This window comes from Colius striatus, chromosome 7, assembly GCF_028858725.1.
Source record: "Colius striatus isolate bColStr4 chromosome 7, bColStr4.1.hap1, whole genome shotgun sequence".
Lineage (NCBI taxonomy): Eukaryota > Metazoa > Chordata > Aves > Coliiformes > Coliidae > Colius > Colius striatus.
In genome coordinates, this window is record NC_084765.1 from 15533498 (window position 1) to 15556098 (window position 22601).

The window sequence follows — 22601 nt, forward strand, 5'->3', positions numbered from 1 at the left end:
TAGCCTGACACTGAAGGCAAAACATGCTGTGAAGCAGGACAACCCATACTCACGGGCATGACTCCCAGCTGCATGAAGAGGAAGGTCAGCTCCAGGGTTACAATCAGGTAGGCAACAAGGATCACTTGTCCCCTCTTGACCTCTCCCAAGCAGCTGCTCTTCCCCAAGGTCTCACTCCTCATTCCTGAGTCTTCCTCCTCACCTCCAGAGCTGGCTTTTGCATTCATAGCGCTCATGGAATGACTTACTGCAGGCTGATGGGCTGAAAAAATACATGAAGGTGTATTCTAGCTGAGAACACGGAGCATAGGTAAGGTGCAGAAGCTGAGCTACAGTTCAAAGCTTACAGTGTGAAAGGTGCTGAGTCAGCGTGACAGGGATTTTGTTTCTCTTTCCTTGTGGGTTTGTTTGTTTTTTTCCCTCCCCTTTGCTTCCTTGCCAGGCAGGATCAAAGGTAACCAGAAATCAGAATCAAGCCACAGTTCTCTTCTTCAGCCTTGTCCCAGGTAGGTTTATTGCTTCAAGTACCAGAACAACAAAGACTAGCTTGAGAGTCCCAGGGGAGTGAAAGTGGACATTGCCCCAAACAAGAGCATGTGACAAACTCTTCAACTCTTTAACTGTTTCATTTCTTACCCTTTTATTGCCTCTGGTGGCTCAGAAGAGATGATTGTTCTAATTTTTTGTGAAACGCACTTTGTTTTTACTTTTGGAGGCTGCAAATGAAGCTTACAGCACAACAGCTATTTCCAAGTCCTCATGCCTCTTGCAGTAGATTTATACAGATCCTGGAAGAAGAATACATCTTCCATGCAGTTAGAACTGTTCTAATCAACACCTCTAGATGAACCATTTTCTCTCCATCAGGTGCTGCAAATCAATAGAGTGAACTAGCATAGGTTCACATTTGACTCAGACTACAAATTACCAGCCAATGCCACAACCATTTCTAAAGAAAAAAAGAAGTATTAAATCCATGCAAATCATGAGGAATTAAATCCATGCAAACTGGGGAATTAAATGAACAAGGCACATTTGTCATTTGGGGATTTTGTTTGCTTGCTTGCTTGTTTACTTAGGGATTTATTTTTTTGTCTGCTTGCTTGTTTGCTTAGGGGTTTATTTGTTTATTTTCTTACTTGATGAAGCCTGGAAGTCTGGTTAAGCATTATCTTTATTTTAAAAAGAAAGCTGAGATCACTGTGCTATGATTTTGTAGAACCATGGGACTTTTTGAAGGAAGGGACCTCAGATCTCATCCAGCTTCCTGATGGAACACATCAGCTCAGCAGTGGCCTTTTCTAAACAAGCTTTGAAAATCTACAAGAACAAAGATTTGCTCCTTCACCGAGTATCTGGGAAAGATCTTTTTTCCTAATGTTCAATCTGAAATTCTCAAGCTGTGGTTTGTGGCTGTTACTCCTTGTGGTATCAGCTGCCACTACCAAGAGGAGTCTGTCTGCTTCATCTCTGGAGCTGCCCTTCAAGTTGCAGGTTACTGTTAGATCACCCCAGTTTCCTCTTTACCAGACTGAACAAGCCCAGTTCTCTCCATCTCTTTCAAAGATAATGTACTCTAGAGCCCTGACCTTCTTGGTAGCTCCCCCCCCGGGTCCAATCCATTTTGTCCACAACGCTTGATCTGGGAGGCCCAACATTGCGTCAGCCTACCCAGCACCAAGCAAAGGGGAGTAACAACTTCCCTGGATGTCTTGATGCTTCTCCTCAAGTGGTCCATTACCTGGTTTACCTTATCCTTGATGAGCTCACACTACTGGCTCACACAGCATCATCCTCAACCATGGTACTCACAATAGGGTTGCCAAATGTGCAGTCAGTCCAGAGCTGGCATTGATGCAGGTGGATATTCTGCCCCAGGTTTGGGGCAAAATCTCAACATTTTCAACTCGTGGAAAACCTTGAGGGTTAGTTGATTCAACTCTCACTTTTCATGTCAGAAAAGTCTCACTTTTCATGTCCAGCCTCAGATTCCATCATTGAACATGTCAGCCAGTTCCTCTCATTTAGTAAAGAGCCCGTGCAGAAACAGAGGCTTGGCTCACTCTGAGGGCTGGCACAGACACATACAGGGACAAACAGAGATGTTTGCTGGCTTGGATCCGGAGTGATTGTCAGGGCTCCCAGGTTTCCAACCCAGCCCAGGGTGAGGAGGGAACTGTAAGATTTCTGGGCACACCTATTTATTCAATACATGTCACCACAGAGCCCAAGGATTTGATGAGGGCTGCCAGGCTCTACCTCCTGGCAAAGCAGATGGAAGACCAAAGGTTTAATACTTCACCAGGGGTGGGTACTGTATTGCTGAAAGCAGCACAGAAACAACCTTTCACAAACTCAGCCAGAGCCTGAGTAAAAAAAAAGCACTTTTGAAGAATGAATTTCCTACAGGGATACCAGAATTCAAACAGACCCAGCTCACAACGCCCTAGAAGTCCTATTTGTTACTGAAGAAGGAAGATTACCCAGCATGTATCCCAATTTAGCAAAGGATCAGTGCTCAACATTTGGTTCATCTCAGCACGAAACAATGGGTTTGCCTGTGCTTTGAATGTCATGCAGCACAGCACCAACATCATCACTCCCTGGTTTATGCTGGACAAGCACAATGTACAAATTACCAGCATTGAATAGAAGAGTAAAATTAATAACAGAATTCTGTTTATGGAGGTTTTGAGACACCCAAAAAGCATCTCATGCAAATGTAATGTAAAACACTGCTTACAGGAAATCCCGCTAACTTGGACTTGAAAAGCATCAATATTTTGACTGTTGAGTTTGTCTCAGCAGCAACTGAAAATAGATCTCACAGCAAGGTGACCGAGGAAGATGCAGATGCAGCCACTCTCCACCAGATGCAAGCCTTGTCCTGCTCAGAGCGTGCAGCACACAGCTAAGCAGCCACGTGCTCACTCTCGGATTCAATTTCTGGCATTGACAAGGAAAATGGAGCAAAAACCCCTTGAGTTTAATCTTCAGCCTCAGGGTCAAAAGACATGGTTTTGAGAAGGAGGGACCTAAACTCAGAGCTTGGTGTGGAGGTAAGCATAGAGAATGAACTACAACCACCAGGCTCAGTTCCTGTACGTCACTGGGTGCCTCATGGTGGCTGAGTGCCCAAAGCCTGATCCTTAGCATCCCAGACCAAGATGCAGGTAAGGAAGTGTCCTGGGCTCATCTCAGTGCTCATCTTCTTTCAAGAGTCTCTTTGGGCATTTCTGCCCCTAGACTTGCAATTTGGCACAGACGAGGCAAAGGGAAGAGAGTGGCAATTTTAAGCCACCTTTACAAGCCATGATCCAAGACATGTCCATGTTGCCCTGGCCCCAAGAACACAGGGATGAGCTGTATTCACAAAACCTGGCCAAGGTGGCAGCCCCATATTGACTCAGTGCCCTCCCTCAAGTGCAGGAACTTCCCTGACTTTCAGTACCTGACTTTTAAAATCTCACCCCAGGAATCAGTCAATCTAGGGGCTAAATGTGACAGAACAAGCACCAACAGAAAACAGCCAGTGTGAGTGGCACAAGGCAGATCCTTTTCTTTCCCTGAGAAGCCTATCTGAAAATGTCTGCAGGAGCCAACGGTGACGGAGATCAACTCTGTTCCCAGCTATGCCTTGCTGAACATCACATTTGTAGCCATCCAGCTAGTGGCCATTTCATTTCCACCTGTAGCACTATTGCACTGTTAATGACCGATGGCACAGGCTGGCATTGCACTTTAGCTAAAGGCTCCTTCTGGTGCAGTTACAGGCTACACCACAGGTTGCATGCGGTCATTGACTAGACATCCACCAAAAAAAAATCATGTTAAAACTGGGAAGGAATGGGTTATGAATAGGAAATGAATTTTCTTGGGTAGGACAAACAAACTTTAAATGGACAGATATTCCAGGGAGACCACAGCAGATGCAAGCAAGGAGATGTATGCCTGGTGATGGAACTGCTGATTATGCCAGTAGCTATGCTTTAAGCCTTGAAACTTATTCTCAACACTTTCTAGTATTTATAGTTGCCTGCCCTGGTATATCTTTCCTGAGGCCTATTTATCTGGTGATCTCTGGAAAAACAGATTGTGAAACCTTAGAACATCTTTTAAAAAACAAAAATTTATAATGACCTACTGTTTATGTTACTTGGGCAGAAATCTTTTCTTAAATCACTGCAAAATGGGAAGCAAGGCCAGTGTACACATGGGGAAGCGAAATACACCTACAGCAATACCAGCAATTGAAAATGTTGGTTGATAAAGGTTAAATTGTAGGGAAATAAATCCCAAATCCTCCTCTCAATTTGTATTTTTTCACAGAGGGAGCTTGATCTGTAGCAACATGAGGTACCCTGGGTGGGATTCACCTGTCTGCAGAAGACCGAAACAAGCTTTACAGCTTTAAAGAGTCTTGAAGAGAGATGGAAGGGCAGATGTCCTGCCCAGCAATGAAAGGCATCTCTCAGACCTCAGATACCCTACAAACATGAGCTGGCAGGTCTCTCCAACTATGTAAAAAGAAGGTGAGATGAACTAAACCCTGCCCCAGAGCAAATCAGTCACAAACCTTTGCTCATCTGGGTATGAACTCATACCTCTGGCAAGCATGAGTGCTGCCTGGGAAAGCCAGGGAGGGAACTGCTGCCTCTTGGGCCCAGCAAAGCTCTCATGTCTCCTTGCAAAGAGACATTGTGTTTCAGAGTTGTGTGCTGAGGTTGCCAGGAAGGATGTGAGGCACAAGATAAATAGTTATGAGCATACCTCCTCTCCCTGCTCAAGACACAGTGAAGATTACTCTTCCCCTCCTTGAAAGAGCATTGCAAGGCCACTGCACCCAAGCCAGTGAGGCACGCAGATATTTGGACAAAGAGAGACATAAAACCCCTTTATGGAGACAGAGTCCTTGGGAAGCTATTGTCCTGGTGATTTTCAGGCCCTGTAATGTGGCTCAGAAATAGAAGAAACACCTTGAAGAGATTGCCCAATTTTAGGAATGCTGAATTGCCATAACGAGGGAAACTGTTCAGCACTCACCATGGTCAGCAGGAGCTGTCAAATCTACAGGGTCCAGCCCAGTCCCTCTCTTCCCCTGACCCCATCACTGAGGGAACCAATCTTATTTGTAGTCTGGTGAAAGATTTATGCAGTGAAACAAATAAAAGCATAGATGGCCGGTATTGCCAAAGTTATGTCCCACGTTTGTTGACTGATTTATTCCTTTGTCTAATTGTGTTCATGAAAAAAAGCAGCTCATTAATGAATGGAAAAAGGCTCCACATGGCCAGCAAAAGAAAGTCATGTTTAGTTTACAAAATAGCACAGTCTTCAGGGATTTTCATAAAAACTACCCAGACAGTCCAAATCAGCAATGAAATCAAATTCCCAGTGGCTGCTGAACCCTTTTGGCTCTTTTTATGTGTGTATTAAATTGCAAAAAGCAATTATTTATAATTTGTTTTTATAAAAATGCTGGTGTGCTTATTCTGCCTGGCACATTAGTTTGTGAAATGGAAAAGGCTGTTGTTCACCCCTTTGGTAAAGTTTCTGTTACTTACAAACTGCAAATCACATTTTATCTGAAATATGGCTGGTTATTATTAACTTTTTTAATAGTAAAGCCCCAAAGCTTCAGCTAATATCAAGGCTTTGTTTGGTGCCCTGCAAATACAAAAAGAAGCTGAGACTCAGACGACGGAAAAAAGAATTAGATTCTCCTTGTCTTTTAGATGAAACCCTAACAGACAGAGGAGTTTAATGACTTCCCTAAAATCACAAAGGAAATCTGTGAAAGAGGCTGGAGTCAGACACAATGATTCTTTGGACACCAGTCCTGTTGTTTAACCCAGTTTATCCTCTCTAATATTCTGGAAAAATTAAATCGAAAGAGAACATTTCTGAACGTTAGAATTTGACAACATAATGTGCAGATGGGGCAGAGACTGTGTCAATTATAAGAGGGATTGTGAAAAATCCTGTGGCCTGAATTCAGGAGAGTTACACCAAGAATAACATTACCAAATAGGAAGAAAAAGCTCAGCTCTCTGTAGCCATCCAGTCTCACCGGCTCCAGCAGGATCTTGCTGGGGCAGAGGCCTCTCATGCCTGCTCACACCGAGTGGCATCTTGCTTAGGATGATTTTAGTTCAGCCAGAGGACTCATCTCCAGAATCATCTCCTGGATGCTGCCATGGCCATGGCTCACCTTTGCCCCAAAATCTCTGCTGTGCAAATTGAGACCCCTCAAGTTTCAATGAGCTGGAGGAGATGGGCTACTGGGTTGCCCAGAGAGCACCACTGACCTTCTCCTTCAAACCAAGATATCAAATGACAGCAAATGCCACCAGCCTCTAGTGGTCTGCTAGTGGCCAGAAAAAAAGGACTCTTCTCTTAGTGAAAGCCCAGGTCTGCTGGGTAAGGTCTCTTCTGGGCAAGGAATGACTGCCCTGAGACTTGTTTTTCTTCCTAATTCTCAAGCCACACTTGTTTTAAGCAAGCATGACATGGGCATCTATGCAGGAAACTGTGATTAAAGGTGCCATCCATTTGAAAACTGGGAAAGAATGGGTTATGAATAGGAAAAGAATTTTCTTGGGTATGATAAATAAACCTTAAATGGACAGATACTCCAGGGAGACTACAGCAGAAGCAAGCGAGGAGATACCATTGGCTGCGGAGCAGAGTCCAGGCAAAATTGTACAAGCTAAAAAGTGATGGTGACAGCCCAGAAACAATGGATACTTCTGCTGCCTCTGTGGTTGCATCTTCAGCTTACTGGCATGTTGGTATGTCCAACCTTCAGACAACTCTCTGCTGGATAATGGATGAAGCCCTGGGCTCCAAGATACACAGAGTGTGTTGGAAGTCTAAGGTTTATAGCCAAAGAATATGCTGGATGTGACAAAAATGGACACACACACATATATAAAACCTCATACTTCTCCTGCAACATGCAATATTTCACTCAGCTGGTATCACACAGCCACTTTCTGGAATTGCAGTAATGTCTGGAATGCAAAAGCTGTTCATCATTTAAATAACATTTAAGCTATTATAATTTATATGCGAATTGTAACTGATTGGGGCTGTATGGAGCTTCTTGTTGTGGTTTGCCATAGGAATGCTGCAGATTTCCTCTGCACACATTACATTCTGCACACAATGGGAGCCCCAGACATTTTCAGCTAGTCTCAAGCTTCCTGCATTTACCAAAACATTTTCCTGTGTCAGAATCAAACAATTGCCCGATTTATAACTCTCAAGCATTCAGGAGACCACCAGCAGCACGATGTAACAAGAATCTCTCTGTTGGTTAACCCCCTCGACAAAGCTACACACAGCACAAACAAAACACGGATGTATATTCAGTGTTTCTGCTAATGTACATTTCTGCATAAAGCAATCAGATAAAGGCAGAATATGGATCTGTAAAATCCCAATCACGGTTTCCCCACACAGAGGAGGGTCTGTGTTACATCCTCAGACAAATCCTTACCTGCTCAGAGCCAGGAGAGACTTGTCCTCCCCCAGCCTTGCTCCATTTGGCTGGCTGGTTTCTCCACATGGACTCAGGACCTGTGTGGAGCCTGGCTGGCCCCATGCCCACTTGGCTGCATCCACTGCTTGGGGGAGTGACAACACTACCTTACAGATACTTGCTGTTTATGGATGGAAGAGGTCAGACAAAGGTATCCGTAGTCACATAGGGCTCAATTTATCAGCAGCTCAGAAGCCATTAAAAGCCACAAGCATAGCTAGACACCCCTTGACATATCTGGGCTTCCAAGGTCTGACCCAAGGTCCTTATTTTATTCCCTCTAAGCAAACACCTAATTTCAGATGAAGGCTTGAATGGTATTTGTAAAGCCACTTTGCACTGTTGCAAGTTGTAGTCGAGCACACACTTGTGACCGTCATCCAGCTCACCTGGGAAAGACAAAGTTTCTAAAGCTCTAGAAGACACTCGTCCTTGGAGGTATCTGCTCTGCCAGCCAGGCCTGCAGCCCCTGCATCAGCAATAAAGCCTGTAGCCAGGTCTAATTGGGAAAACAATTACAAACTTTAGTCAGGAATACAAGAGGGACGACAGTTGCAAGACTGATGGGTTTTTGTTCAAACCACCATAAGGCTTTGGAGACCCTTCACTGATTTGTCTTTGCCTTTCCATCCACCCTTTGCTTGAATTCACCTGAGTCAAAGAGAAATAAAACCTCCTTTCCTGGAGATGGAGTTTCCTCCCGGACTCCTTAGCATTGAGGTTGAAGCGGGACCCATTAATGGCTGTCAAGTGGGATATCAGGAATCTTCACTGCAGTTTGGGGAAATTTTTCAAGGTAATTCAGTTAAACCGATGTTGAATACCAAATACAACTCTAATATGGACAGATAGGTAAGAGGTGGAAAAGTTTAGAAGATATATTCTTACAGTCAATCTACTCTATTGTACAAATAAGTCCCACTTCAAATACATCTAAGACTTTGCTGTTAAGAGGCCAGCACCTGCATGGTACCACTTTCTCCTCTTCTTTTCCATTCTTTCTCTACAGGTATGGCATTTCTTCAGCACAAAGGATGAGGAAGCATTCCTAACATTGCAGGTACATCTGCTACACAAAGAAAAACTCCAAACCTGATCAATTGTGTCTTTAAAGCACTCTCTTGAAAGCTCATTGCTTACAATTATTCTTCAGAATTATTTTAAAACACCACCAGAAGCTATAAACAAAATTTATATATCCCGGTACAGAATCAAAGCAAACTTTGCACACTGTTGGGATCCAACCCTGGAGTCAGGGTTGTATACCACATGAGTGATACACAGAAGTTCTCCTAAGAGGAAACTCTTTAAGAGCTATTTATTTCTTAAAAGACATTTTAAAATAATGTTTAAAGCTTGTTCCCAGTATGATCACAGGCACATACCCCCTGACTCTTTGTCATTAGCACTCACCATGGATTTGCTACCAGAGGAGAGAGACCCAGGACTTTCTGCAAGAAGTTGCCAAGTGTGTTTATACCCTGGGAAGAGCACAGAGTGGGATTTAGTGCTTCCAAATGTGCTAGAAGATGAGAGTTTGCCAGGCCCAACCAATGTTGTCTGCTGCTCACAAGAGGACCATTAGAAAGCCTTTACAATGCAAACCATTAGAAAGCCTTTACAATGGTCTTATCACAGTCTTCCACCTCTTCTGTGCTGTTAGGGATTATGGCACATGGTTTCTCTTTCAATCTGTGGGATGCTAAATGCTAGTGAGATTTGTGCTGACCACTCTTGCAGATGGTACACAGAAATGCTTAAATACTGCCCCGTGTATAACATAGGCCCAGCTCCCATCAATAAGTCACAGCGCTAATTGTTGTGTGTGACATAAATGTGTTTATAGTGTGCTGCTGGATCCAGGTACAATGAACTCCCTGTTCCCTGGGAATACATACCATATTACTGGCAGGGTTAAACTGCTGTAAAACAAATGTAATGGACATGTCAAATGCTGTGGTGAACAGGAGAGGTGCCTGAGGACTGGAGGAGAGCAAATGCCATTCCTGTCTTCAAAAAGGATAAGAAGGAGGAGCTGGGTAACTACAGACTGGTCAGCCTCACCTCCATCCCTGGAAAGGTGATGGAACAACTTACCCTGGGTGCTGTCTCCAGGCATTTAAAAGAAGAGGGTCATTGGGAGCAGTCAATGTGGCTTTACCAAGGGGAAGTCATGTTTGACCAACCTGATAGCCTTTTATGAAGATGTAACGAGGCAGATAGATGGTGGTAGTGCAGTGGATGTGGTTTATCTGGATTTCAGTAAAGCATTTGACACTGTCTCCCACAGCATCCTGGCAGCAAAACTGAGAAAGTGAGGGCTGGATGATCAGGTACTGAGGTGGATTGTGAACTGGGAGAAAGGAAGAAGGCAGAGAGTTGTGATCAATGGAGCAGGATCTAGTTGGAGGCCTCCCTCTAGTGGCATCCCTCAGGGGTCAGTGTTGGGACCAGTGCTATTCAATATACTCATTAATGATCTTGATGAGGGCACTGTCAGCAAGTTTGGTGACAATACTAAATTGGGGGCAGTGGCTGACACATCAGAAGGCCGTGCTGCCATTCAATGAGACCTGGACAGGCTGGACAGTTGGGTAGAGAGAAATCTAATGAAATTCAACATGGGCAAATGCAGAGTCTTGTATCTGGGAAAGAAGAATCCCATGTACTGGTATAGGTTGGGGAATTAACTGTTACGAGAGCAGTGTAGGGGAAAGGGATCTGGGGGTCCTGGTGGACCATGAGCCAGCAATGTGCCCTCTTGGCCAGGAAGGCCAATGGCATCCTCACGTGTATTTGAAAGGCTGTGGGGAGTAGATCGAGAGAGGTTCTCCTCCCCCTCTATGCTGCCCTTGTGAGACCACATCTAGAATATCGTTTCCAGTTCTGGGCCCCTCAGTTCAAGAAGGACAGGGAACTGCTGAAGAGAGTTCAGTACAGGGCCACAAAGATGATTAAGGGAGCGGAGCATCTCCCTTATGATGAAAGGCTGAGGGAGCTGGAGCTCTTTAGCTTGGAGAAGAGGAGGCTGAGGGGTGATGTCATTAATGTTTACAAATATGTAAAGGGTGGGTGTCTGGAGGATGGAGCCAGGCTGTTCTCAGTGATGTCCAATGATAGGACAAGGGGCAATGGGTATAAGCTCGAACACAAGAGGTTCCAAAGAAATACAAGGAAGAATTTCTTCACTGTGAGGGTCACAGAGCACTGGAACAGGCTGCCCAGATGGGTTTTTTAGTCTCCTTCTCTGGGGACATTCCAAACTCGCCTGGACAAGTTCCTGTGTGACTTATTCTAGGTGGTCCTGCTCTGGCAGGGGGGTTGGACTGGATGATCTTTCGAGGTCCCTTCCAATCCTTAAGATTCGGTGATTCTGTGACTTCCTCCAAGGCAGCTCACAGAACCACTCCCTTTGCAGGTTCACCACTGCCTGAGTTATGTTTGGTCCACATTCAAAGCTTTCAGTAAAACAAATGCTATGAATCTAGCAGAGAGATCACAAAATGATTGCTTTTCAAGATTAAGAGCAAATAAAATTTTAGTGCTGTGTCTTCAGAAAGTAACTATGCCAAAAATCAAACTTAATGCTGTAGGGAATAAGATTAATTAAAGAATACAAATAAGAAGCTGAGGGGTGAGGAAGGAGGAGAAATTATATCATCATGCTGTGTCACTGTACGATCTCTCAACACTCCATCACAGTGAAAGGAGGGAGCAAGCCCCAAGGGAGAGGTAAAAAAGAGGGAATCCAGCTCGGGGAGCAAGAAAAGGAACAGCCACATCCCACAGCATTGTATTACTTGCCCACCCTCTCCCAGAGAGAGAACCAGTCACAGAAAGGTGTAGAGGAGACAAAGCTCCTGGGGCTCCCCAAGCCAGCCCTGGAACCATGAACCAGGCATGTGTCTTGAGGTCTGCATCCTACAACTGCATCTCTTTCTCCTGGACTTCAAGGGTTTGAGCTACCATTGAGCTATGACACGTCCATCACATTTGAAAAATTGTGTCTGACTGGTGAAGTTTCCAGTGACTGGAAAAGAGGGAACAAAATGCCTATTTTTAAAAAGGACGTAAAGAAGCCTGGAGAACTACAGGCCAGTCAGCCTCACCTCTGTACCTGGCAGATCACAGAGAAGACACATCAGATCCTCCCAGAAACTATGCTAAGATACATGGAAAACAGAGATGTGATTGGTGACAGCAGACACACCTTCACTAAGGGCAAATTGTGCCTGATAAATTTCGTGGTCTTCTAAGACAGGGTTACAAGCATTTATGGATAAGGGAAGAGCTACTGATGTCATCTACCTGGACTTGTGCAAAGCGTTTGATACTGTCTTGCACAACATCCTTGTCTCTAAGATGGAGAGTGTCATGGTTTATGCCCATCAGGGAACAAAAGACCACGATTAGCCTCAAGTACTGAAGGGGCTGAGAATTGCCAAAGGGCAGGGAGAGCTTAATTGCCACTTAAGGTTCAGGACAAAACAGACCAGGCTACTCAGCTTGGGGAAGAAAACAGAAAATAATTTAATGCAACATCAACTAAAGCATAACCATAAAACCCCAAAACATAACCAACATAAAACAACACAGAGAAGTACAACAATGAAGAGTCTGACCAGCCTTTTTAAGAACACCTTCTTGCCACCCCTCCCCTCTTCCCGGGCTCAGAGCCTTGATCCCGGTGTTTTTACCTCCTCCCCCTGTGAACGACTTCAGTCAGTCTGTTCCTGATGGCTTCTGCCATTTGTCCCTCCTCAGGGCAGGTGGGCTCTGCACCCATCCTCCCTGAAAGTCTGTGGGGTCCCTCACACACACACAGCCCTGCACGGGCTGCTCTGACGTGCATTTATCCCAAAGGCTGCAGCTCCTCTGTGCCTCTCGTGTGGGGCTGCTCTGCGGTGTGCAGGCTCCAGCACGGCCTGTGCCATGGCCGCCTCCCCACACAGTCCCTTGCCCGTCCGGGCTCACTCACACGGAGCTGCTGGTGGCTCTCAGCCCTGCCATGGCCCTGCATGGGTTGCAGGGGTACAGCTGCATTCTCGCCACGGCTTGCAGAAGGATCTCTGGTCTGGTGCTCCTCCTTCCTTCCTCCTTCTCTGACTGTGGGGTCTGCGTGAGCGCCTCCATCTTCTACCACTCTTACACCTCCTACCTGCACTTCAAATTCCCGTCCCTAAATAGTGCTGGCAGAGGCGCCAGATTGGCCCAGCCGGGCCAGAGGTGGGTGTGAACCCAGGAGCCGGGGGAGGGTCCGCAAACTCTTTACCGGGTCTTCACTGCAACCCGCTCCCCCTGTTACCAATCAAAAGATGCTCCTTGCTAAACCAGGACAGAGAGACATGGATTTGATGGGTGAATCTCTTGGTGGATAAGGAATTGACCAGATGGTTGAACTCACAGAGTTGCAGTCAACATCTCAATGTCCAGTGACGAGTAATGTCCTTCAGGGGTCCCTATCAGGACCAGTATAATTTGATGTCTTTGCCAGGCATCTGGATAGTAGGACTAAGTGCACTCTCAGAACATTTGCAGGTGACACCAAACTGAGTGGTATAGTTGATACTCGAGTGAAGGGATGCCATCCAGAGGGATGTACTGGAGAAGTTAGCCCTCATGAACTTCATGAAGTTCAGCAAGGCCAAGGGAGAAGTCCTGCACTTGGGTAGGGGCAATCCCAAAAAATGGACAGAGGCTGAATCATGTGTAGATTGAGAGCAGCCCTGCCAAGAAAGACTTGGAGGTACAGACGGATTAAAAACTGAATATGAGCAGGCAGTGTGGGCTCAGAGCTCAGAAAGCCAACTCTGTCCTGGGCTTCATCAAAAGAAGAGTGGCTAGTGGGCTGAATGAGAAGATGCTCCCCTCTACTCTGCTCTCACAAGAACCCGCTTGGAATCCTGCATCCAGCTCTGGGACCCCCAACATAGGAAGGACATGGACCTGTTGGAACAGGTCCAGAGAAGGCCATAAAGATGATCAGAAGGCTGAAGAACATTCCCTGTGAGTACAGGCTGAGAGATTTGAGGTTGTTCAGCCTGGAGAAGAGAAGGCTCCAGCTAGACCTTACAGCAGCCTTCCAGTACTCAAATGGAAAGGTGGGACTCTTCATCAGGGTGTCTAGTGATATGACAAGGAGTAACAGTTTTGAACTGAAAGACTTGGACCAGATAATAGGAAAATTTCTTTACTGTGAGGGTGGCAAGACACTGGAACAGGTTTCCCAGGGAGGTTGTGGCTGCCCCATCCCTGAAGTGTTCAAGGGCAGGTTGAATGAAGGCTTGGAGCAACCTGCTCTAGTGGAAGGTGTCCCTGCTCATGGCAGGGGGTTGGAACTAGATGATCTTTAAGGCCCCTTCCAACTCAAACCACTCTATGATTGCCAAGCTACACCTTAATCCTGATTTCCACAGAAAAAAAAATGAATGTATTATTCTATTCATAAATCTGTCAAAGACTCACAGGGACTCAGAGCAACTTGAAAACTCCAGAGGATGGTGAATGCAGCTTATGATACAGTTTACTACTCTAGAAGCATTATATAGATTTACAAACTGCAGGTCCCAGTAACCTGCTCTCCTTTGAGCTGCAAGAGGCTGTCTGAAGGCAGGAGCAGGGCTACCCGGCAAACTTTACCCTGAGCTTTCTCAGCGAGCTGTGAGGAGTGTTACCAGGACAGCCAAGTCAGGAGCTCCTGCAGCCCATCCGACGGCATCCGAAAGCCCTGGGTCAAACGCAGACCTGTCTGTGGGCTGGATGATGGAAGAGAAGCCCAATGAGTCAGGAAAGTCCTGAGATGCGGGAAGATGACGGGCTGCTCATGCCTACGCGGGATGGGGGGGGAAGGGGCGGGGGAATCTGTCCCTGTCCCAGCCGACATTAGAGGGCACCATTGCCCCGCACATGGGGGACATCCCGCGGGCAGCTCCTCAGAGCCGCCCCGAACAGGGCGATCGGGCGCCATGCCGCCCTTCTCCCCCAGTTTGCTGCCGGGCTGGCAGAGGATGAGGATGCTCAGCAGCCCCGGTGGCCCCCACCTCCCCTCCCCGAGCCCCGCTGCGCCTACTGCTGCTCCTGGGCTTGGGTTTGGACCAGGAATCTCCCGTTTGCAGCGATTCGGGGCGTAAGCAACCTCCTCCAGGACTCGGGCAAGACTATCAGCATCTTGAAGAGTGTGTAGTTAAGGAACATGAAACCAAAAATAAACCCTCTGTAACGGATCCTTCACCACCAACACCCCTACAAAAAGTAGAATTAATCTATGAAAAGCTACTATGAAAACAGTGTGGAATCAAGACAAAAAGCAAGGGGAATGTCAAAACGAGCCAAATGCAAACATCTCATTGAAGACAAAGAGGGGCAACAAATATTACTCTCAGTGTAGAGCATGAATTTCACAGAAATTATATCAACAGAAAAGAAGAGAATATAAATAAATTGAATATTCTCCTGCTGCTTAAATAAAACTATACAGCCAGCAAAAAATAAGAGCCACCCTCCACGGGTCAGTACTGCGAGTTCAAAATGCTGTTTACTATCGTCCATTCCCAGACTGCTTTCCAAGCTACCAGCACGGTGTCAGTAAGGCTCCTCACACCTCAGCTCATGGAGAGCACCCTGCAAATGAGTCAGGCTTCCAATCAGTCACGAAGGGCCAGATGGCGAGTGGACTTTATCGAGTAAAACAACATGATGGAAAGAGCAAAAGAAGAGCGTGAAGAGAGAATGCGCTGGCCCCCGGCACACTGGCAGGTCAGTCAATAGATTAGGCTAAATTTGCTGCTACCTTTGTGCTACCCTAATGACGTGCAGCAGCTGGACAGCAAGGCTGGTTCTTCTTTTAACAACCAAGAGCAGAAAGAATAACAACAACCAAAAAAAAATTACAAGAAACTAAATAAAATAAAGCTTTTGTTTGTTTGTTTGTTTGTTTGTTTCTGGAGATCTTAGCTTTTGCACATTTTTGAGAATGCAACAAAACCCAGTTCAAATGGAATTAAAACCACCAGAATTTTGTTGCAGTTCTGTTCAAATAATATTTTTCAGTTTTAACCCCTGAACTAGTGTGGTTTTGCCTAGCTATCAAATCTAATAATTTGACTTTTTATAACCACGTCAAGAAAAGGAAAATGCTGAATGCAGCTTGAATAATTAGAGGTGGCACTTTCCTGATGAAAAAGCCTTGATGAGAAGTTTGGACAGTCTGTGCTATCTTGCACTTTAATTGCAATATGTTTATTCAAGCAGGATTCCAAAGCACAAGCAAACTTGACACTGGTATAAATGCAAAACTGCAAATTGCTTGTGGTCACATGCACAGTCGAAAGAATAACTGCAGGGGAGATAAAGTACCAATGTTTGTTGGTCTGTGTCTCTGCTAAAGCAATTATGGAATATAACATGTTCTGAAGTGAAGCAATTGCATGTGGATCACACAGGATTTGAAGAAGTCTGAGTTAAACATTGCTGAGCATATACAATAAAGGTGTACAAAAGGAAATGAGAAGGGAGAAAAGCACAAACCTTCAAGCCTCAGGGGCCTCACAACAGGTCTGCTTGTCTGGCAGCACGCTGAGGACAATTCCTGCAGATGTTCACCCTGAGAATCTCCCGAAGACAGAGAAGTGCTCATCTGTGGCACCATGTCATGGGGACCCGCTCATCTCCATACACAAACATGTCACCAGACCCTGTCTTCTGAAGCTGTTAAACTGAAGCTCTGCAACAACCAGCTCCATCAGAACAACAGCGCTGAGGCACTCTCTTTTGTTACCTTATCAAATTTCCTTGGTTTCCAGTGCAAAGATCTCTCTTCCCCTATCTGCCAAGCCATCAGACCCAGCCCTGGGTCTGACAGTTAACCTGGGCTCTTTCCAAACAGGAACAGTCAAATGAAATAAACCTCCTGCAATTGCAATCTCTTTGCAGTGATGCACAAGTCACAAAGGAGTTTGCTTTCCCTCCTCTCACCCTTTTGAAACAGAGCAGCCAGCAGGAATACATGCTAGTTAAAGTCATTGTTTTTTTCTGACATACGCAGATATGGCTTGGATGCTTTGAGCAAAAATGTTTCATTCTTATGGGGCATTGTTCTAACCATAGCAGTAATTACTCTGCACAGTGTTCTGCAGCAGGAATTTCTGAAGGAGCCCATGGGCATGGTGGTGGGAGTTCTTGGGTAAGATTTTGTGGCTCGTGTTAGGCAAACTGCTGGTTTAGAGGATCATAACATACTCCTCTAGCCTTAGAAATCACAGATTCACTAAATTAAAAACATCTCTCTGTGCAGACAGTATTTCCTCCTCAAATGGGCTGGATGTTCTCTATCTCCACACTAAAGAGAAGCACAGACACTGCAAGAACTGGTGAGAGTGGTAAGTCTGCAGGACTACCCCTACCAGTTTAAAACACAGGTATGTGATGGGACCAAAGGAAGTAAAAGATATGGGGAGCATTGGAAGAGAGGGAGATGAACTAAAAACCCAGATTTGGTAACCTCCAACTTGAGCTGCTTTACCTCCCAGGTGAGCTGGAAGATGAAGCGACCTCAAACCCTGCAAATACTTCCCCGATCAAACCCTCTGAGCATCCCTCAAACACTGTGTAAATACTGGCTAACTGCTGGAAACGGTTGGAAGGACCATGCTGTGGATTTTGCAGAGAGCACACCCACGTCCTGCAAGTCGCAGGGAAGTAAGTTTGCTGGCTCGGCTTGCAGCGCAGGAATGTATAAAACCAGGGAGGCAGCAAACAGGAAAGGCGGCCGCTGGCCTCTCATGGTGCTGGGGGAGGATGGCAGCAGGTTCACCAGGACTCCTTACAAAGAGCCCCTGTCTGCAGGGACACAGCCATTGCCATTTGGCTCACGTCTTGACTAGAGGGCCTTTTTTTCAGCAGATTTCTTGAGGAACTTGAAGCATTTTCTCCACATAGCAAATTTATTTCTAACATCATCCCATTGCAAGAGGTGTGTCTGATGGCTGCTGAGAGAAGTCCCAGCTAAATGAACACTGCCATGTTCAACAAGTTCCCTAACCTGTTGCCCAAGACTCATCCCTTCTCTCTTTGGCCAAACCCTTGTTAGCTGATGCTCATCTCCTGCTTTTGAAGATGACATGCTTCTAGTGATGAGGAACCAGGAGAGCTTTTTCATGACCTGGTCCCTGAATCTTCTGGGCCAGGAGGCCTCCGTACAGCCACCCTCAAAGGCCATTTTTGGAAAGAAAGGACAGCATGGTAATATTGACCCCCGATTGCTACGTAGGTATAGATTGTGGTACAGCTCACATGGGAAATCAAAGACATCTGTTGAGAACACCACACCTAAGCATGTATCTTAAAAAAAAAATGCCTTCACATATCCTAAAATACCTGTGCTACCACTCTTTGTGAAATGAGAGTGGCGTGTCTTGTACCACTGGTTCACAAAGTCTTCTGCTAAGCATGACTCTACACCTTCCCAAAAATCAAGTGGGCATCTGCACCCTGAAGACATTCACTGCAACAACTTCTCTTGACTGCAAAGGTTTTTCTCAAGCTTTTGGGCTGAGCAGCCCACCTTCTTCCAAGATGCCAGAAAATTATTTCAGGAGATCAAATCTGCCACAGCATCTCGTCACTCATCAGACCGAGGATGGAAAGCCCCTTCCCATGCAGTTAAGACAGGCTACAACCTCCCCTCTGCACCAGCTGCAACCAGCCCCAGGGCTGTGGTCCATGGATGCTGCTAGTCTCTCCTGGTGTGGCCAGTCCTTGGGAGCACCACTGAAGGTGCAGCACCTGGGAGCCTGCAGGAGCTGTCCCCAGGCTCCTCACCAGCATGGTAAGAGTAGGAGTAAGTGCTCTGAGCAGTGCTGGAGGGCTGCTCCATCTCAGATATGGGCTGACTGTGGAAACAGCACGGAGGAAGATGACTTATTTTGGCCCAGCTGGGGCACAGGAATGGCTTTTCAGGGGTGCAAAGACTATTGCCCCTCACCCTGAAGCTGACACCTGCCTGTGGTCACCATTGCCTATGGAAGGGACCTAGATCTGTGACCTCTCCGGCCTTGCAGAAAGCTGGAAACTGGGTAGTCCACACAGACAGTACCACCCCAGGATGTAAACTGTATTCCCTCTAGGGAATAGCACTATCCAAATTGTCTTTGCCCAAGGGCTTGAGTTTCACAAAGGCACAAGCTGTAGGTACACCGAGAACCAGGATGTCCCCAAATGCGCAGAGAGGAATGAAGGTCCATCTTTTCCCTTGTTTGCAGATGAACAGCCCACTGTGGTAATGAGCCTCTGAGGCATACATCAAAATTATGATGATGTTCTGGACTCGATTTTAACATCGTGTCAATTATGCTCCCCCTCCCTTTCTTTTCATACTCCTCCATCCCAAAACAACAAAAGGCAATGATGGCAGTGACCTGCAGAAAATGTAAAGCACAAGCCAGCTGATCCCTGGCAACACAATAGCGAGATTAGTTCATCTGCAGTGAACAAACACGTATTATGTGGGTTTTAAAGTTAGGAGAGGAAAATGCTGTGGTTTTCATGTATTTCTATTCAGTAAGGCTGCAACTCATTACTTCCATGCAGCTGAGAAGCCCTATTTTTAAAAATAGCCTTCAGCTTGTTTTGAAATCTGCAAGCATCTCGCTTTGTTTTGCAGCAGCGTAATAACCTCCCCCCGCCCCCCCCGAGCCCGGCACGATCCCGTTTCCTCCACACGCATCACCTCCTCCGCGCCCTATGGATGCTGAAAAACCCTCCTGGCGACACCCCTCGGGAAAAATAATAACAATAACAATGATAAAAATAAGAACACACACACGCCCCCCTACACGCTGAAAAGTCGACACGGAGGGTGGGAAAAGCCAAGCCCGAAAGTCGCCGGGCAGGAAACGTCGGCGGAGCCGCGGTCGCCGGCAGACAAAGGGAGCGGGGCCGGCAGCGGGCGGGGAGCGCCGCGGCCGCCCCCCGGGGCCGGGCCAGCGCCGGGGCCACCCCCTGTCCCCCCGTCCACCCCTCCCTGGTGTGCGGCGGGGCCGGGCCGGGCCAAGGCGGGCGGCGGCGGCGCTGCCGGCGCAGCCAATGGCGGGCGCGGGCAGGAGGGCTGCCGGCGGGGGCCGGGGGGCGCGGGGAGGGCCCCACCAATCGCGGCGGGCCCACGGCGGGGAAATACTATTATGCTAATGGTTGTTTTGCTCGCACTCGCGGGGAGCGGGGTTTAAAAGCCAGGCGGCTCGGAGTAGAGGTTCAGAGGCAGAAGGCAGGGCAGGCCGGAGAGCCGACGGGACGGGCGACAAGGCGAGGGGAGGCGGGGCTGGGGGGCACGCACCCCCTTCCCAGCCCACCGCACCCCATCCCACCGCGCGTCCTCACCGGTGGCCATGTCCAACGTACATCTCTCCGTCGCCGCCGCCCTGGAGCGTCTCTCCGCCCGGCGAGCCCTAGTCGGGCACGGTCGCAGCCTCGCCTGTAGGAGCCTTTTCGGGCCGGTGGACCACGAGGAGGTGGGCCGGGAGCTGCGGAGCCGTCTGCAGGAGATGGGAGAGGCTGACCAACGACGCTGGGACTACAACTTCCAGACCGACACGCCGCTGCCGGGGCCCGGCCGCCTGAGCTGGGAGGAGGTGGATGGCAGCACCGTCCCCGCTTTCTACCGGGAGACGCTGCAGGTGGGGCGGCACCGTGTCCCGTTGCGCCGGGCTGCGCCGTCCCCGCCGCCGGCCGCCGCCGCCGCCGCCAAGGGCCCTGGGAGCCCTCTGAGCCGCGAGAACCGCGCCGCATCCCGCCGCCGCGGCACTCGGCTCCGCCGGAGGGGCCCTCCGACCCGCATCACAGGTGCGTGGGGTTGCCGCGGGGCAGGGGGGCGGCGGCCGTCCCGCCGCAGCGGCTGACGGACTCCCCCCGGCTTCCCTTTCCGTTCCCTCCTGCAGATTTCTTCGCGAGGAGGAAAAGGCCGGCGGAGCCCAAGGCAGTGGCGGAGCGACCCACCGGCTGCCCGCCACCGCCCGCCGCCGTACCGGCCGAGCAGACCCCCCGCAAGCGGCTCCGGTGAGCCAGGTGAGCCTCGCTCGGGAGCGGGCAGGGAACGGGACGCTTTCTGCCTCGCTCTGTTTTTTTTTTCCTGATGACTTATTTTTTTTTTTCCTTCTCTTTTTCGTTGCCCCCTTCCTCGCCAGACTTTTGCACTACAGAACCCATGGGAGAGGCGCACAGCGCCCGGAGGCCCGGTGCCCCGGAGGCGCGGAGGGCCGGAGCGGGCGGCGTGGCGAGCCGGGACCCCCCCCTGCGTCCGCCCGGCCCGAGAGCGGGAGAGGGAGCCGGAGCGGAATGGAAGCCGAAGCGCCTGCCCGCCGGCCGCGCGTGGAGCAGTGTTAACGTACAACCGTGCAATGTATTACGTTTTATATAGAAATGTATTATGCCTAATGTGAGTACACTGGCCAGAAGTGTAAAGCTTTAAAAGTCATTTATATGAAATGTTTAATCTCTGCTGAGCTCTCAGTACAAAAACAAACAAACAAAAAAAAAAACCCCGAAAAAACAAAAAAGGAAAAATGCAAGTGTATATTTGTACAAAACTTTTTTTAAGAGTTATACTAACTTATATTTTCTATTTATGTCAGAAATGTGGATAACTTTGACATCCAATAGTCTTTGTTTTTTCTTTTGGTTAAGCCAAAGGGCACTATATTTGCTTCTGTTATTTACAAATGTAAATTTATTTTTATAGTGGGAGGTTTGTTTTTTTTTTGCTTTCACGAGATGTAGCTACGAATCAAAATATTTTTTAGACTTGACTTGAAGACAAATCTGTTTCAATGGTTCCTGAGCCCGTCTGTACCACTGCCATTGCAAATAATGCCACAAGTTCAATAATAATAATAAATAATAATAACCCCCCCAGGAACCCCCTGCCAGGTTATGTGGTGTGTGCTGTGCTGACGCCCTCGGGTTGGAGTGGGTGGGAGGTCGGGACAGCCTGGGAGGCTCGGGCGGCGGAGCCAAGCCCAGCTCAGCGCCTTTGGAGGAGGGAGAGGGGGCCTTTCCCCCCTGCCCCACTCCTCATCCACGACCCCTTTCCCCCCCCCGCCCCCCCGAAGGGAGGGTTGGCCCTTTCCTCCTCCACAGCCCTCCGTGCAAAACTCGTCTGCAACTCAGCGGGGAAAGAAGGGTTTTTTCTCACTTACAAGTGTGGCCGAGTACTGCTGGAGTTAACCCCATGGAGGGAGGGGAGTACATCCCCTTCAATCACGCCCTGAATTCGGTCTTGCAGCACGTTATTTATTTATTTTTTAAGAGTTTCCCTCCGTTTTTTTTGTTCCCAAAGTGTTATCTGCCCCCCACCGAGAACCCACCTGTGCTGTGCATGCTGCCCCTTCCCTGCCGGACAGCCTGTGGGCTGAGCTGTGCCTGGGCTCAGCCCTGGGGTGATGCCCCTGTCTTGGGGGAGGTGTAAAACCCCCACTCCAAGCCGTGGGTCTTCCAACCCCTACCCAGAGCTTGAAGCCGCAGCTACTGCAGAGCAACACTTCCTAGTACATCTTGTCCCAGCCCAGCAATGATTTACAGAGAAAAGGCAGGACAGTGCTGGGAAAAGCAGCAATTCCCGCTCGCCAAGAAAGAGAGGGGAAAAGCAAAACAAGGAACAGGCAAAAAAAGAACTCTCCCAACAGACAAAATACTCAGCATTTTGGCATTAACACTTTGGTGGCTGCACTGTGCATTCACAACTGCAGTTAAAGCTGTTGGATCCGTGCACAGCTTGATGGGATCAGTGCATGCAGTGCACTCATGGTCCCAAACCCTGTGCTGCCCAGGGAGGGAAGGAAGGATGGACCAGATCTGGTCCTGGCTGCAGGTGGTACAAGGATTGGGGTGCTGGAGGGTACATATGGGGAGCAGGGATGTGGGAGGGGAACAGATGTCCTAAAGATGTGGGGACTGGCTGGGCCAGACCTGTCTCTGTCAGAACCCCACTCCCCACCCTATCACCTTTGTGGAGGGCTACACCCCCACGCTGGACTTAATGGGTAGGGAGGGAAGGGCATCACTCCCTGGC

At 48.1% G+C, this 22601-nt stretch overlaps 2 protein-coding genes across 2 annotated transcripts in view; one reads left to right on the forward strand and one right to left on the reverse strand.

The window, feature by feature from the left end:
* The window catches only part of SLC22A18 (solute carrier family 22 member 18), a 76247-nt gene extending 60133 nt beyond the window's left edge, over positions 1-16114 (reverse strand). The window contains exons 1-2 of the mRNA XM_010209466.2: positions 16070-16114; positions 54-262 (exon numbers count right to left, since the gene is read on the reverse strand). Of these exons, the coding sequence (XP_010207768.2) occupies positions 54-236 (183 nt within the window). The 5' untranslated portion in view covers positions 237-262; positions 16070-16114. The remainder of the gene's footprint in view (positions 1-53; positions 263-16069) is intronic.
* Positions 16115-19724: 3610 nt separating this feature from the next.
* Positions 19725-21449, forward strand: CDKN1C (cyclin dependent kinase inhibitor 1C). The gene is made up of 3 exons (XM_062000005.1): positions 19725-20377; positions 20473-20599; positions 20719-21449. Exons 1-2 carry the CDS (start codon positions 19924-19926, stop codon positions 20592-20594), a joined length of 576 nt encoding a protein of 191 aa, XP_061855989.1. The 5' UTR covers positions 19725-19923; the 3' UTR covers positions 20595-20599; positions 20719-21449.
* Positions 21450-22601: the final 1152 nt, after the last annotated feature.

Coding starts and splice junctions, on each gene's coding strand:
- CDKN1C (XM_062000005.1), top strand. CDS start 19,924: ATGTCCAACGTACATCTCTCCGTCGCCGCCGCCCTGGAGCGTCTCTCC. Junction 20,378..20,472: donor CCCTCCGACCCGCATCACAG/GTGCGTGGGGTT, acceptor TCCCTCCTGCAG/ATTTCTTCGCGAGGAGGAAA.